The sequence below is a fragment of the Lissotriton helveticus genome, chromosome 5_1 (genome assembly GCF_964261635.1).
Source record: "Lissotriton helveticus chromosome 5_1, aLisHel1.1, whole genome shotgun sequence".
Taxonomy (NCBI): Eukaryota; Metazoa; Chordata; class Amphibia; order Caudata; family Salamandridae; genus Lissotriton; species Lissotriton helveticus.
This window is the reverse complement of record NC_136065.1, coordinates 1,830,993,160-1,831,005,643: the sequence shown is the minus strand read 5'-3', so window position 1 is coordinate 1,831,005,643 and position 12,484 is coordinate 1,830,993,160. Positions and strand designations below refer to the sequence as shown.

Here is a 12,484-nt window from a genome sequence, read left to right as displayed (position 1 = left end):
GCAGTAGGATATATAGAGGCAAAAAGGCATACACGAGTCCTGTGTTCACCTCTAGCGGAAATGCGTTTCCCAGAGATACTGGGACAAAGTGCGTTCTCGACGGGGAAAACATCTAGCCTGAGCTCTCCTCATTGTTGGAACAAGCTCTGTGCAACCTAAGAGTGTAACCATCATTTGTAATCTGCCAGGTGCGCTGGCTGACCTTGTGGTCAAAGATCCCGCCAGGTGGTTCATGATCAGGGAGGTGCCCCGACGCCCTCGCCAAAGCCAGCACATATAGCCTCTTGGAGCAGGACTCAAGACCCCACTCTGCCCTGCTTGTTGCAATATCACATGGTGGTGGTGTTGGCTTTGACAACCTGTAACAGCTTATCTTTCATGAAAGGTCGGAAGGTCTTCCACACTAAGGGCCATATGTATCATAGTTCCGTTTTGCGAATTCTAAATAGCGATTTTTAAGGAATCGCTATTTAGGAATCGCAAAACGGTATGTATGTAAAAAAAAAGTAATTTTTTTTGTGATTCCTTAATCTTCTTTATTTGCGAATTCGCAAGTTGCGAATTCGCAAATAAGGAATAATTTCCCATTCATTCCTATGGGCCAGGAGGCCCATAGGAATGATTGTGAAATGCATTTCATATTGCGATTGGCAATTTGCTAATCGCAAAATGAGATTGATTTCAAGGGTGCAGGGGTGTCTCAAGGACACCCTGCTGCACCCCTGAAATCAGCATGTGTGTGCATATGGCGCACATACATGCCCTATGGGCATGTATGTGCGTCACATGCCACATTCAAAAATGTCAATTTGTGCATTTTTAAAAGAAATCGCAAATTACCACCAATTGAAAGTTGGTGGTAAATTGCGATTTCTTAAGCTTAATTCGCTATAGTAAAATGCTTCATACATAGCAATTAAGGAATCGCAAACATGCGATTCCTTAAATGCTATAGCAAAATAAGGAATCGCAAATGTATGCGATTCCTCATGATGCGATTTTTTAATACATATCAATTAATGCAAAACGGCCTTTTGCGATTCGCAAAGGCCGGAATTCGCCGAATTCCGGCCTTTGCTAATCGAAAAAGCCTTGATACATACGGCCCTAAGTGAATTGCCCACATGCCAACAGACTGATGCGAAAAAGGGTTTCCATCAGAGACCCGGGTCTTCTAATCTCCACTTCTCCTTGATAACTTCCCCAACTCAGTATCGATGCATCCTTCACCCCATCAGCTCTGGGTGGGGGTGGAACAGGGGATATGCTGCTGGTCCAATTGTGATCGAGCAGACAACGCTGTAAATCATTTGCAATCTTCTCCGATACCTATATGGAATCCAACATGGTCCCTTGGTGCTGGGACCACTGAGACTTCAGATTCTATTGCAGAGGCTGCATATGCCACAGTAGAAAAGCATATGGCATATTAGATGAGCAGGATAGGATGCAGGAGACCAATAAGTCAAATAGGCTCAGAACAACTCACACCATGATCAAGGCTGAAACATCAGGACCTTAGCCCAAATGTCCTTGACCACTATAATAAAGGGAAGGTCCAGATCTATACCATATCCAAGGCAACTCTTATGAAGGAGATAGGTGCGACTTTGACACTTTGTTTGTGAACCCCAACAATGTCAGGAAGTTGGCATACAGAAGTCAATCATCGAGGTAGGAGAAGACTGGCATTGCCAACCTTTGAAGGTGTGCCGCGACCACCGCCAATAATGTGTGGACACCCGTGGGGCACTGGTGAGCCCGAAGGGGTGCATGGCAAATGGAAAATACTCTGTCTTGCCTTGAACCACAGGTAAACCCAGTGTAACTGCAGGACGGGCATATGAAAATACACATCCTGCATGTTCAAGGCTACCCTCCAGATGCCCAGAGCCAGGGAACACAGAACTTGGGCCGGTGAGAGCATTTTTATTTGTCCTTCCACAGGTGTTCAAAGGTTATTGTTCTAAAATAGGATGAATGCCTCTGACTTTCTTTGGCACAAGCAAATAGCGGGAGGAACAACCAGTACCCTCTTTATATCTCATTTGGACACAGGAGTGTGCATCTCTTGCAACAAGATGGCCAGATACTCCTCTCAAAGCTGCTTTGATGCAGGTGGAAGATGCAGCTGGTTAGAAAGTAATGGAAGTGTAAAGGCCCGCTAAACTATCTGGAGGACCCATCTGTAGTATGTGACAGCTTGCCAATCTTGGAGAAAATGTTTGATTCACCTTCCCACAGGGGGGGGGGGGGCGTGCGCACTGAGTTTAAACCAAAGAGGCTGGGAGGCTTATGCCACAGGAGTGGGGGACTTGGAAGGTTGCGTCCCCTGGTGATTATTGTCTGTCTGATCTCTATCCCTGGCCACGAAAGGGCTGAGAGGACTGCAGAGGTGGAGATGAGCCTGGCGCTGCCTGTATGACACACCACTAGAGAAGCCTACGTAGGGTCAAATCTGATGAGGGAACTGTCTGGTAGATTTCAAAAATCTCGAAGGGCGTGCCTTGACCTGGCTTTCCTTGAAGCGCCCTAGGGTGGTATTCGCTTTTTAGCCAAAAAGCGGGATCCATAAAAAGGCATATTCACAAGGGACACCTATACGTCACCAGAAAGGCCTGTGGAGCTCATTCATATGTGCAAATGGAGCAGCACTCTAATGCTGACTGCTCTCCCCAAAGAATCAGTAGCGCAGGCCAGCCCGAATCATGTATTTGGATGCATCCTGAACATCTTGAATAGTTTGAGCTGGGACGGCCTTAAAGTCTACCGGAATCATCCCAGAGGCTGTGTGTATCGAACTAGTAGCCAACGTGTTACTGACCAACATTAACCTAGGCTGGTAAAAGAAAACATTTATTTCTGGAATGCCTCAATTCGCTTCGACTCCCTGTCTGGGGGTGCCAAGGGAATGTATTGGGATTTACCTTGCTGATGGAGCCTAGACCACCAGACGCTCTCGTGAAGGATGTTGAGTCAAAACATCAGGGTCACCTGGTGCTGGTCCAGCGTGTTTGGCTACCTGCCTGTTCACTACCAGCCATGAGCAAGGTTTAGAGCAGGTGCTTATCAATATATCAGTTAGGGCTGTGTTGAATTGCTGTTCGGGATCAGAGAAAGCCTGCCCAGGCTGTCGAATTTCAGTAAGAACTTTAGTTTTGAGCTTCACAGGTGGAGGTTGTCCATGCAGAACCTCAGCAGTATGACTAATCACTACAGTAAAGGAAGCACTTTCTTCACTTGGTGGCCCCAGTGGAGTGGGGGGCATGGGGGCAATCAGCCCAGTATCAAGCCAGTTGGCCTCCTGTAAGTGGGTGTAAAAATTGTCGTCATCTTAATGAAAGGGAAAATCTGAAATGTCGGTGGAGCAAATTAGGGCAGCACTATGGTAAGGCAGTGTTTTGCCTGAATCTGACTGTACAAGAACCTGGCGTGTCGTAGCAAAATTGGTACGTGACCTTGCTCTGGGTGAAGACGAAGACCGGCTTTGAAGGGACAAGTGCAGGTTGTGGAGCCGAAAGTTGGCACTGAAGTGGGGAGCCTGAGATGGTTTTGAGACGCGCAGATAGTGCCGAAGGACAGATTCATAACTCAACTGGAGGACCCTGTGGATCCTTGGAACCCAAGAACAAGAAGCTTCTAGATTTAGATTTAGTCTGCCACCTTGGAATATTGTGAAGATGAAGAATTTCAGATCAGAAGTACCAATCAGAAGATCTTTCTTGATGGGCACCTTCTCCAGCAAGTAATCAAACATTTCCAGACGCACTGAGTATCTGGGCTGCCTTGTCCATATTGTCTCATGAGAATGAGTGACATGTACATCTGCCTGAACTTCCTCACTACGTAAAGGATCAGAGGTAGCGAAGGAAAAGTAGTGAAGGAAAACTGTAAGCAAATATCACTGACCAGTTAATCAATAATGTATTGCCCAAGGACTGTGGGTGTGGGTACCTGAAGGCAAAGCTGGACATTTTGCATTTTCTGTGGTGGTGAACAGATTGGCCCTGGGCAACCCCATTTCTGAAAGTATCAATGACGTACTTGGGGATTCATCTCCCACTCATGTACTTGTTAGAAGGGCCGCAAATGTGTTGCCCCGGCAGATGCTCTGCTAGGAGCTGGATCTGATGACTAGTAACCCACAGCCAAATTAATCGGGCTAAGGCTGACAGGTGGGGCCAGTGAGTACCTCCTGTTACTGAATGTAATACAAGGCAGTCATGCTCTCTGTACTCGGTAGGGATGTATTTTTGTAGTTAGTGTATAAAACACTCTGAGCGCCAATTTGACCGCTGTCAGCTCTAGAAATTTGATGTGACACTTTTTCTACTTTTGCGTCCAGAAAAGTCTTGTCATTCAGATGTGATTGCCATCCTCTAAGTGAGGCATCTGTGGTAATCATCACCTGAGGCTATGACAAGAAGTACTTGCTGCTCCACCAGGGTGAGGCTGTACAGAACTCTGAGCTCTAGGAACACTAGATCCTCCCATTTACCCATCACTTGTGACTATTGCCTGGAAAGACAGTCCTGGAATGGGCACATGGGAAAATAAGCCTGTGGCCCTATTGCAATACAGGAGGGCATCATCCCCAATAGTTTCATGATAACTCTCACTGTTACTGGATGTGATGTCTGAAAAAGAAGTAGCAGCCTTTTAAATGTCATCACCATTCTTAATTAGCATAAGCTTTGCAAGTGACTGTAAACCGTAGCCTGTGCTGGAGCGACATGGCTGCCTGAGTATTGCTGATGGCTTCTATCAGCGAATCATCCAGATACTGAAATAAATGAATAGCACTGCAATGTAGCTTTGTGAGAATACAGCCAGCACTTTCAAAAGATTCTTGAGGCTTTTGTGACTCTGAAGGGTAGCGCTTTGAACTGGTAGGACCGATTCACAAAGGAAATCTTAGATAAAAGTCTAACTTTACGACTTTTGGTATTCACAGAGGTCATTTACGAGTCGTATCTTTATGTCTGCAGTCGGGCTGGAATCTCAGGCTTGGGCCATACTCTCCGCACTGGGGCCTTAATCTCCGCCTCGGGCTGTACTCTCCAGCTAGTGCCAGATGGAAGTGTAATCAATGGTCCGTAAATGCAATTTTTACAAAAAGGAACATTTCGAATGTGTAATAAATGGTAGAGGAGGTCATGAAAATTAGTTTGGACAGTGAAAAGGGTGTGGCCGGACACTGCATCATATCCCACAAAAGTTTGTAACATGTCATTTTCATATAATCTGGAGCCTTGAGGAACTCCCTGATCCTGTTGAATTCAAAGCATCACCAGTGGAAATGGATCGTTTGAAGTCTAAGCTGCGGATTCGGACTACTAGAGTCAAATGAATGCCAATAGTAGCTCGACAGTGCTGTAGCTCAAGAAGTACATCTGAACCCGATGGCGGAAAAAACACAATCTTTGTCCTGGTGCATTGTAGGTTTTTGGAAGGGATTACAATCTGCTCTGAAACCAAAAAATATATTTTGAACAAAAACAAATTTCAACATCCACAACCAACACAAATTGGGAGGAGTGCGCAGCATGTGATCTCCAGCAGCATATACCCCATCCATACAATTTTAACCACAATACAAATTACGGACCAGCTGCATCCACAGGTACATGACCACAAATCTGCACATTGGGAACATCCAGCCAGCAAGAGAGAGACACTAGGCCTTTCCAAATGTACACAACCGGTTTGCAAGGGTGTAGTACTACAATATTAGCTTTAGAATATCAACCTGTAGCAACAATATCAACCGCAAGAACTAGACTTACAAAATGTCATAAAGGTACATGGATGGGGAGTTAAAATAGTAAATCTACTAAGCCCTATGTATGTTTAAATTGAGGATTTTGTGCGAATCAATATTTTGTAGTCCATATTGTTACAGGCCAATATTTTTGTATTCAAAATTTTGGCTTACAATCGTTTACAAAGTATGAAATAGGCTTGGCTGGTCAGTTATGGATGGATGGTTTGAGACAACCACTCTTTGATTTGATATACATTTTATAGAGTGTGTAGATCCCTTAAAAGTGTTCAGGCTGTAAGAAAACTGAGCACTATGGAAAATGAAGTACAGAACTGTAGCCACAAGCTTACGAAGAACAAAATCTTCAAGGATTTCCTGAATGTCATTAGCTGATCAAAAGATCTTAGATGGGGAGAGCAGCTTACAATGCTGAGTGGCTAAAACTGAAAAAGCTCTCCCTCACAGCTGATGATGCAGGTACTTAGGAACACCTAGCTGACGGGCATTGTTAAATCTCACTTGCAGAGGAATTGTTATGAGTAATTTTATGTCTTGAATAGGCAGAGTCCTAAAAAGATTCTCTTTGAGATGGGTAGCCAATGTAACGTTTTCAGACAGGCCAAAGTAGAGACTGGGGGTGGGACAGCAAGGGCAAACCAGGCAGCAGAACTGTGAATTCACTGAAGTCTCAAATGGAGTAAAGAGGTGAAACAAGAAGTAACACATTACAGTGTCCAAGTGATTTGTACTTAGAAAATTGCTCCTGACAAAAATGTCCATAGGCAAATCAACAAAGGGTAAAATTACCATATTTATGGTGGGTGCACAGAAACATGCAAAATGTCCAGAGGAATATGTTTCACCTTGGGGATCAGAATTCAGGGGCTATTCACACAGGTAAATATAGATGTGAGTAAATTTACATTTGTACATTTTTTTCAACTTTGTAGTAAATCTCCTTCTTTAAGCTATTCACCATTAATGATTGTAATTCACAACGTGTAGGCTTATATGTCTCCACCCCCTGAAATGAGTGAGTGGAGCCAAATTTACGAGTGTATAGGTATTAGTTGTAACTTTTCGAACGTAGGCAAGGTGCAGATCTTCCTCTGGTAAAGTATAGGGAAAAGTATAAAAATGTATCAGACTTAAAAATGAAAAAAACAACATTTTATGTTAAATATTAATGTAAATCAGTTTCATAAGTTACTTTTATATATTTATTTTAAATATAGAATAAAATACATAAAATGCTGGAACTCTATTAACTTAATTGTTTATTAAATACATAGTTAATAAACGTAATTATTATTTTTTAAAGACCTAAAAAACAAGTAGAGTAAAATGTTTATTATGCAGAAAAGTTGCTACAATTTGTGCATAAAATTAATTTAATTATTTTTTTTAAATTAAAGTTACATTTATTTTTATATTTAAACAAATTATTAAAATATTCTAGAATAAAATATTATATACATGTTTTTTCAGCATTTAATAACATTCTGCATATTTCTAAGTAGTCAAAATATATGAATTGATTTTATTTTATTTTAGCAATATTTCCTAAGTCCCTGTCTCCATTATTTTCTACGAGAGGGTGTTGCAGTTCCAGTTATTGGCTATGTGTCATGTAGAGCATACATCAGGTCTGAACTGGAGTACATTTACTACTATTTGGGTCCTTTTTGGCTGTAGTAACGATAGAAGTGCAATATGTGAACAGCAATGTGCTTACTCTGTTGTGGGTGTGTGTTGGTTCCTTGCAGAACCCCTTCTTACTCCTCCTTATACACCTCCCATTTAATAAAAGGTATTCCTAATTTTCCCGCCATACCCCTTCACTTCGTTCCTCCCATCCTTTACTTCAAAAAAGCAGTTGTACATGCGAGGAAAGCCTGTAGTCAAGTTATAGATCTCCGGACAGAAAAGGTGAAGTGGAGAGAAGGCCTATGCATGTATGCATTGAGGTTAGTGAATAGCATTTTGCAATGCAGGAGTAGCACTATTATAGTATTAGTAAATATACTATAAAATGCAGTATGTGAGATACCCCTATGAGTCTTTTATGCACTCAGCAGGCTCAGTATATTTCTTTAAACAAGGACAGTCTCAATCTAGAGGACTAGAGTAAATATTTTTTCACTTTGATGACAGAGAACTGTCTCCAGCTAAATGCCAACAAAACTAAAATTATGTTTTTTGGCAAGGCTCAACACTTTTGGGCAGCTAATTGATGGCCATCTGAACTTGGTCCCTACACCCAAAGTGATTGTAAAACATGTAGGTGTCTCCCGACCAAGCTCTCACTATGAAAGAACAAGTTGCTACTACCACTGGCACCTACTTTTATATGTTGTGTCTTCTATGGAGAGTTTCCTACCCCTTCTACATTTAGCAAAGTAAACTTTAGTAAAAGCACTGGTCACGAGCATCCTGGACTATTGCAATGCCTTACTTGACTTCCATAAATGAGACAGTCTTATATAAACAGCAAGTCATGCAAAACATGGCAGCACGTCTCATCAACAATCTTCCAGGCAGGATCACCTCAGCCCCGCTTTTCCATGCGCTTCACCGTTTGCTGATTCGTAAAAGAATAATTTTCAAGTTTTTTGTCTGACCCATAAGTCCCTGCAAGGAAACTGTCCAAGTTATCTTTCCTCTAAACTCATCCGCTATCATCCAGGCAGACCTTTAAGATCTGATGATAAACCCTTACTGACAGTACCACGGATCATTAAATGTCGTTCAGGAGGTTGATCCTTCTCTTACTTATCCCCCTTGCTTTGGAAAAAGCTTCCACTCCACATTTGTCAATGTGCTGAACACTTCATATTCAGAAAATATCTTAAAACACTGCTTTTTCTGGCCTAAGTAGTCTGATTATTGGGTTGTGTGCTGTATGGCGCCCAGACACCTGTTCCAGGGTGATTTGCGTGCATTATAAATTAAATTAACATAACATGTTGTAAAACACATTTTAGCTTCCTTAGTGTACGTTTTCCTAATTTGTTTTGTCTACCCTCGTCCACGTTTTGGAAACTGCCATTTTGCGCCCTTCTTGTTCACTCAGAAGCTACTAGCAATATGCACATTTTCAACTTGTGCTTGGGTATACACACGTGCATCTTCGTGCTGGAATCTTTGTGAAAGACAATCTTATTTGATGGGGCTTATCTGTCAAGGGGAAAAATATTTTATGGAACCAGGCACATTGTTTTCTCCATAAAGACTGGGAAAATCCTGCCAGCTCAACACAACAGACTTTGAGTGAGCACCTTTCTGTAAAGGCTGTAACTGTTTTGTTTTGTGTATATTCACCTGATGCAACTAGAATGACTGGTTTATTTAGTTTCCCACTACCTGCGGGAGATTGGCGTGGCCTTAAATTTAAGCCCCTGGATACTCCAGAAAGGAGTTCTAAGTAACAGTAGCAAAAACACACCATACTACCACTCGGGTAACTACAGACAGGGTTAACATAGAACGCAAGGTATATTAATATCATGCCATAATGGTTTATTACGCTCCCATCAACAGAGAAACAAGTCTTGTTTTCAATACATTTGGGATGTTTTTGTAGTAGGGGCTAAACTACAGAGAATACTGATGGGCATCAACTCACAGAAAGTGAACACAGACTCACCTTATTTGAGACTGTTTCTTCAGACACATTGGAAATATAGAACAAAAAGCATTATGCAGCTGTACCTAGCTATAGGTGGTGAAGGGATCATACTTCAAATACCTTGTTCTTGTTACATCTTTGTACACATATAGGACACAAATTACACTGCACGCTCCTCTACATGGCTTGACAGAGTCTAAATGCAGGGCCAGATGTGAGTAATGGATGAGACTCTTTTGGTCTGAAAGTCACTCACCGAGAGCTGCTTTGTGGATATCCCAGACTCAATTGCCGCTTTGTTTATAGCTCTGAGTGTGTCGAAATCTGGAGCTTCAATGAACACCACATAAGGGACGAACTCTGCTGTTCTTAGAACCTTCACAGCCTGCGGAGGACAAGAAGAGTATGTATTAGGTAATACAACACACACCATTTATAACACTGCTCAGAGGGACTATTCAAGTGGACCTCACCAGCGCCACAACAGCACTCCATTCTGCATAAAACAACATGCTACTCCAACAACACATAACACAGTATGCTAACTTTTGTAATCCTTTGACGCAATGTGCAGCACGTAAGGTGAAGTTATACAGGTCTATACCAAGAAAAAAAACTCCAACCACCTTACGGGGATCTTCACAGCTTTAGAACAGTAGGATTCTTGAGCATTTGTAATAATGCATTCCAAAGAAGAATGAATGTCCATCGTTCTAATACATTAGACTAGAATGCTAACCGTTAACTTGAGATATCACACCACCTCCCCTCCTCAAAGAACCCAAAAGCATGAAAATGGAAAAAGAGAAAGAGAGATAAAGAAGAGAACCAAGCAAAACACAGCTAAGAAAAGAAATATAACAAACGAAATCAGTAAATGCTAGAAAAAGAAAATAAAGGAACTCGACTCCATAAGCACCCATCTTCTAGTTTAACCACCCCCCTTGAGTAACTTTACCTGAGTTGGGCATAATACTTGGGACACCCTACCCGACCATGAGGGTCTTTAATCACCACCATATCTCCAATTTGAATTACCCTTTAGATACAAAATTCAGTTTGTCAAATTGAATTGTCTTTTTCGTTTGTGCTGACCTTTAATTTTGCAATCTTTCATTGACAATCTCGGTCCTCCGCTACTCTCCAGTGCATCTTCTAACCCCGAGGGGCGGGGGAGGGAAAGGGGGTGGGAGATGGGCAGACGATGCAAGCTATGCAATATGGCTTCTTCCTATGGAACAGTTCAAAAAATGTCACCTAGTGCTAGAATGCTGAGTGAATCTGAACATTACTACCCTTTTTAAAATGTCACTCCTCCGGTCTCGGTTCATTCATTTGGCCAACTGCCCACTTTCTTTCAGTGTCCTACTAAATCGCTCAACCATCACGTTACTCTGAGTGTGATACAATGCACAATATATATTTTTGTTAACAATTCCTTCGTTTCACGGGGGGACAATTGAACCCTGTTGTCAGTAAGGAGAAGCTTAGGATTGCTCTCATGTGCAAACACACTAGTCAAGAATCTTACATAAGGTGGAGTTGAGATGTCAGTAACAAAAGCTGTCTCCTACAATCTGGAATCTATATTGAGGACAACCCGAAACCATCTGGACAACCAGAAAGTAAGGCGGATTGCTTCCAAACGAAAATGGAACCAAATGCCTGGTCACCAATGAGAACTCCTCAAGCTTTATTTTGTCATGCTGATCCTTGATGGCCTTTATGTGCAAGCTCCTCAGTGTGCATTCTCAAACGTGGAAGAGGGGCTAATTTATATCCCCACAGCAAAAGACCACCTTCTACTGACAACTCTTTCTTCACGCTCACAAAACTCTGGAAGTTCAATTTCCACATCTTTCCATATCCTCCTCTTCTTACAAACCAAATCATGCACTTTCTTCACATTAAGTAATGTGACAACTCTTCCATCCATTCACTCAGAAAAATCCATTCCCCTATTACAAAACAAACATCGACTAAATAAATCATATAACCACCACTCTATCTGCTTGTCTTCACCATTTGACTCAGAGGCAAGCTGCATCCCATACAAAACACCTGGTAAATAATTAACAGTCAAGTGGTAATGTTGCAAGGCAACCACCCTCTAGCAAATCTACAAGTACAGCATCCAACACATCCATCGATTTCTTGAAATGGTTTGTGGTAAAAAAAAACTTTAAACCACACACCCCAAAAAAACTGCTTGAACTCTGGTTTCACCCAAAATACCACAAGATCATCCTTTTAATTAGGTCGACCCTGGACTGCGCATAAACTGCTCTGCGGTATGCTGTATTGGTGTATGGAATCGAAGCCCGCCCACTCTCTGCCCATAATTATCATTGGCTTGTGTCACCGTCCTTCGTAAATGCTGGCTTCTGATTCGTTAATAGGCTTGTTAGTCCCTCCTTAGTACCCCCTTGTCTTCATTTGTAACCTCCCATGAGGACTGGCCCTTTTATTTCGATTGCTACACGGTATGTCTTTTTTTAGTCTGAAAGCACTATTTTCTTTAATGAGTTACTCCAACTGCAGGCACAACATGCTTTCCTGCAACATTCACCGCACCATGCATGCTTTCACTTTCCGAGCAGTCTGGACAATGGCACCCGCTTCTTAGAATAGGTCTCGCATTTACAAGAGTTTAAGCTATTGACATTGTAAATGACAATGCCTTTTATTTATGTGTTAATCAGCAAAACAGATAAATAAAAGGCATTGTCATTTACAATGTCAATAGCTTAAACCCTCGCAAATGCAAGACCTTTTGCATTGCAAATGATTATAGCAGAATATCGGTGCTTCGCCCTGCCCCGTCAGAGCTCTTGAGGCAAACGCTGTAGTGACCTCCTTGCCTCCTTGATCTTGCTTCAAAACAGCGCCCACACCAACATCACTGGCATTGGAGTCCCAGTGGCAAAGCAAAGAATGAATACTAGATTTTTGCTGGCCAATTTAGGAATACAGTAAAAGTAAGGTTAAAGGTTTTATTTCAAGTAAGTTAAAGAGCTCCAACCATCTTACAGAGATCTTCATAGCTTTCTAACAGAAAGAGTCTTGACAGCATTCATAATACTTTTGGAAGT

The 12,484-nt window shown here is 42.1% G+C and overlaps 1 protein-coding gene across 2 annotated transcripts in view; it reads right to left on the bottom strand.

The window, feature by feature from the left end:
* The window catches only part of MPP2 (MAGUK p55 scaffold protein 2), a 436,959-nt gene that overhangs the window by 34,224 nt on the left and 390,251 nt on the right, over window positions 1-12,484 (bottom strand). For both annotated transcript variants that reach the window (XM_078645234.1, XM_078645233.1), the window contains one exon: window positions 9,649-9,777. In XM_078645234.1, the coding sequence (XP_078501360.1) occupies window positions 9,649-9,777 (129 nt within the window). The remainder of the gene's footprint in view (window positions 1-9,648; window positions 9,778-12,484) is intronic.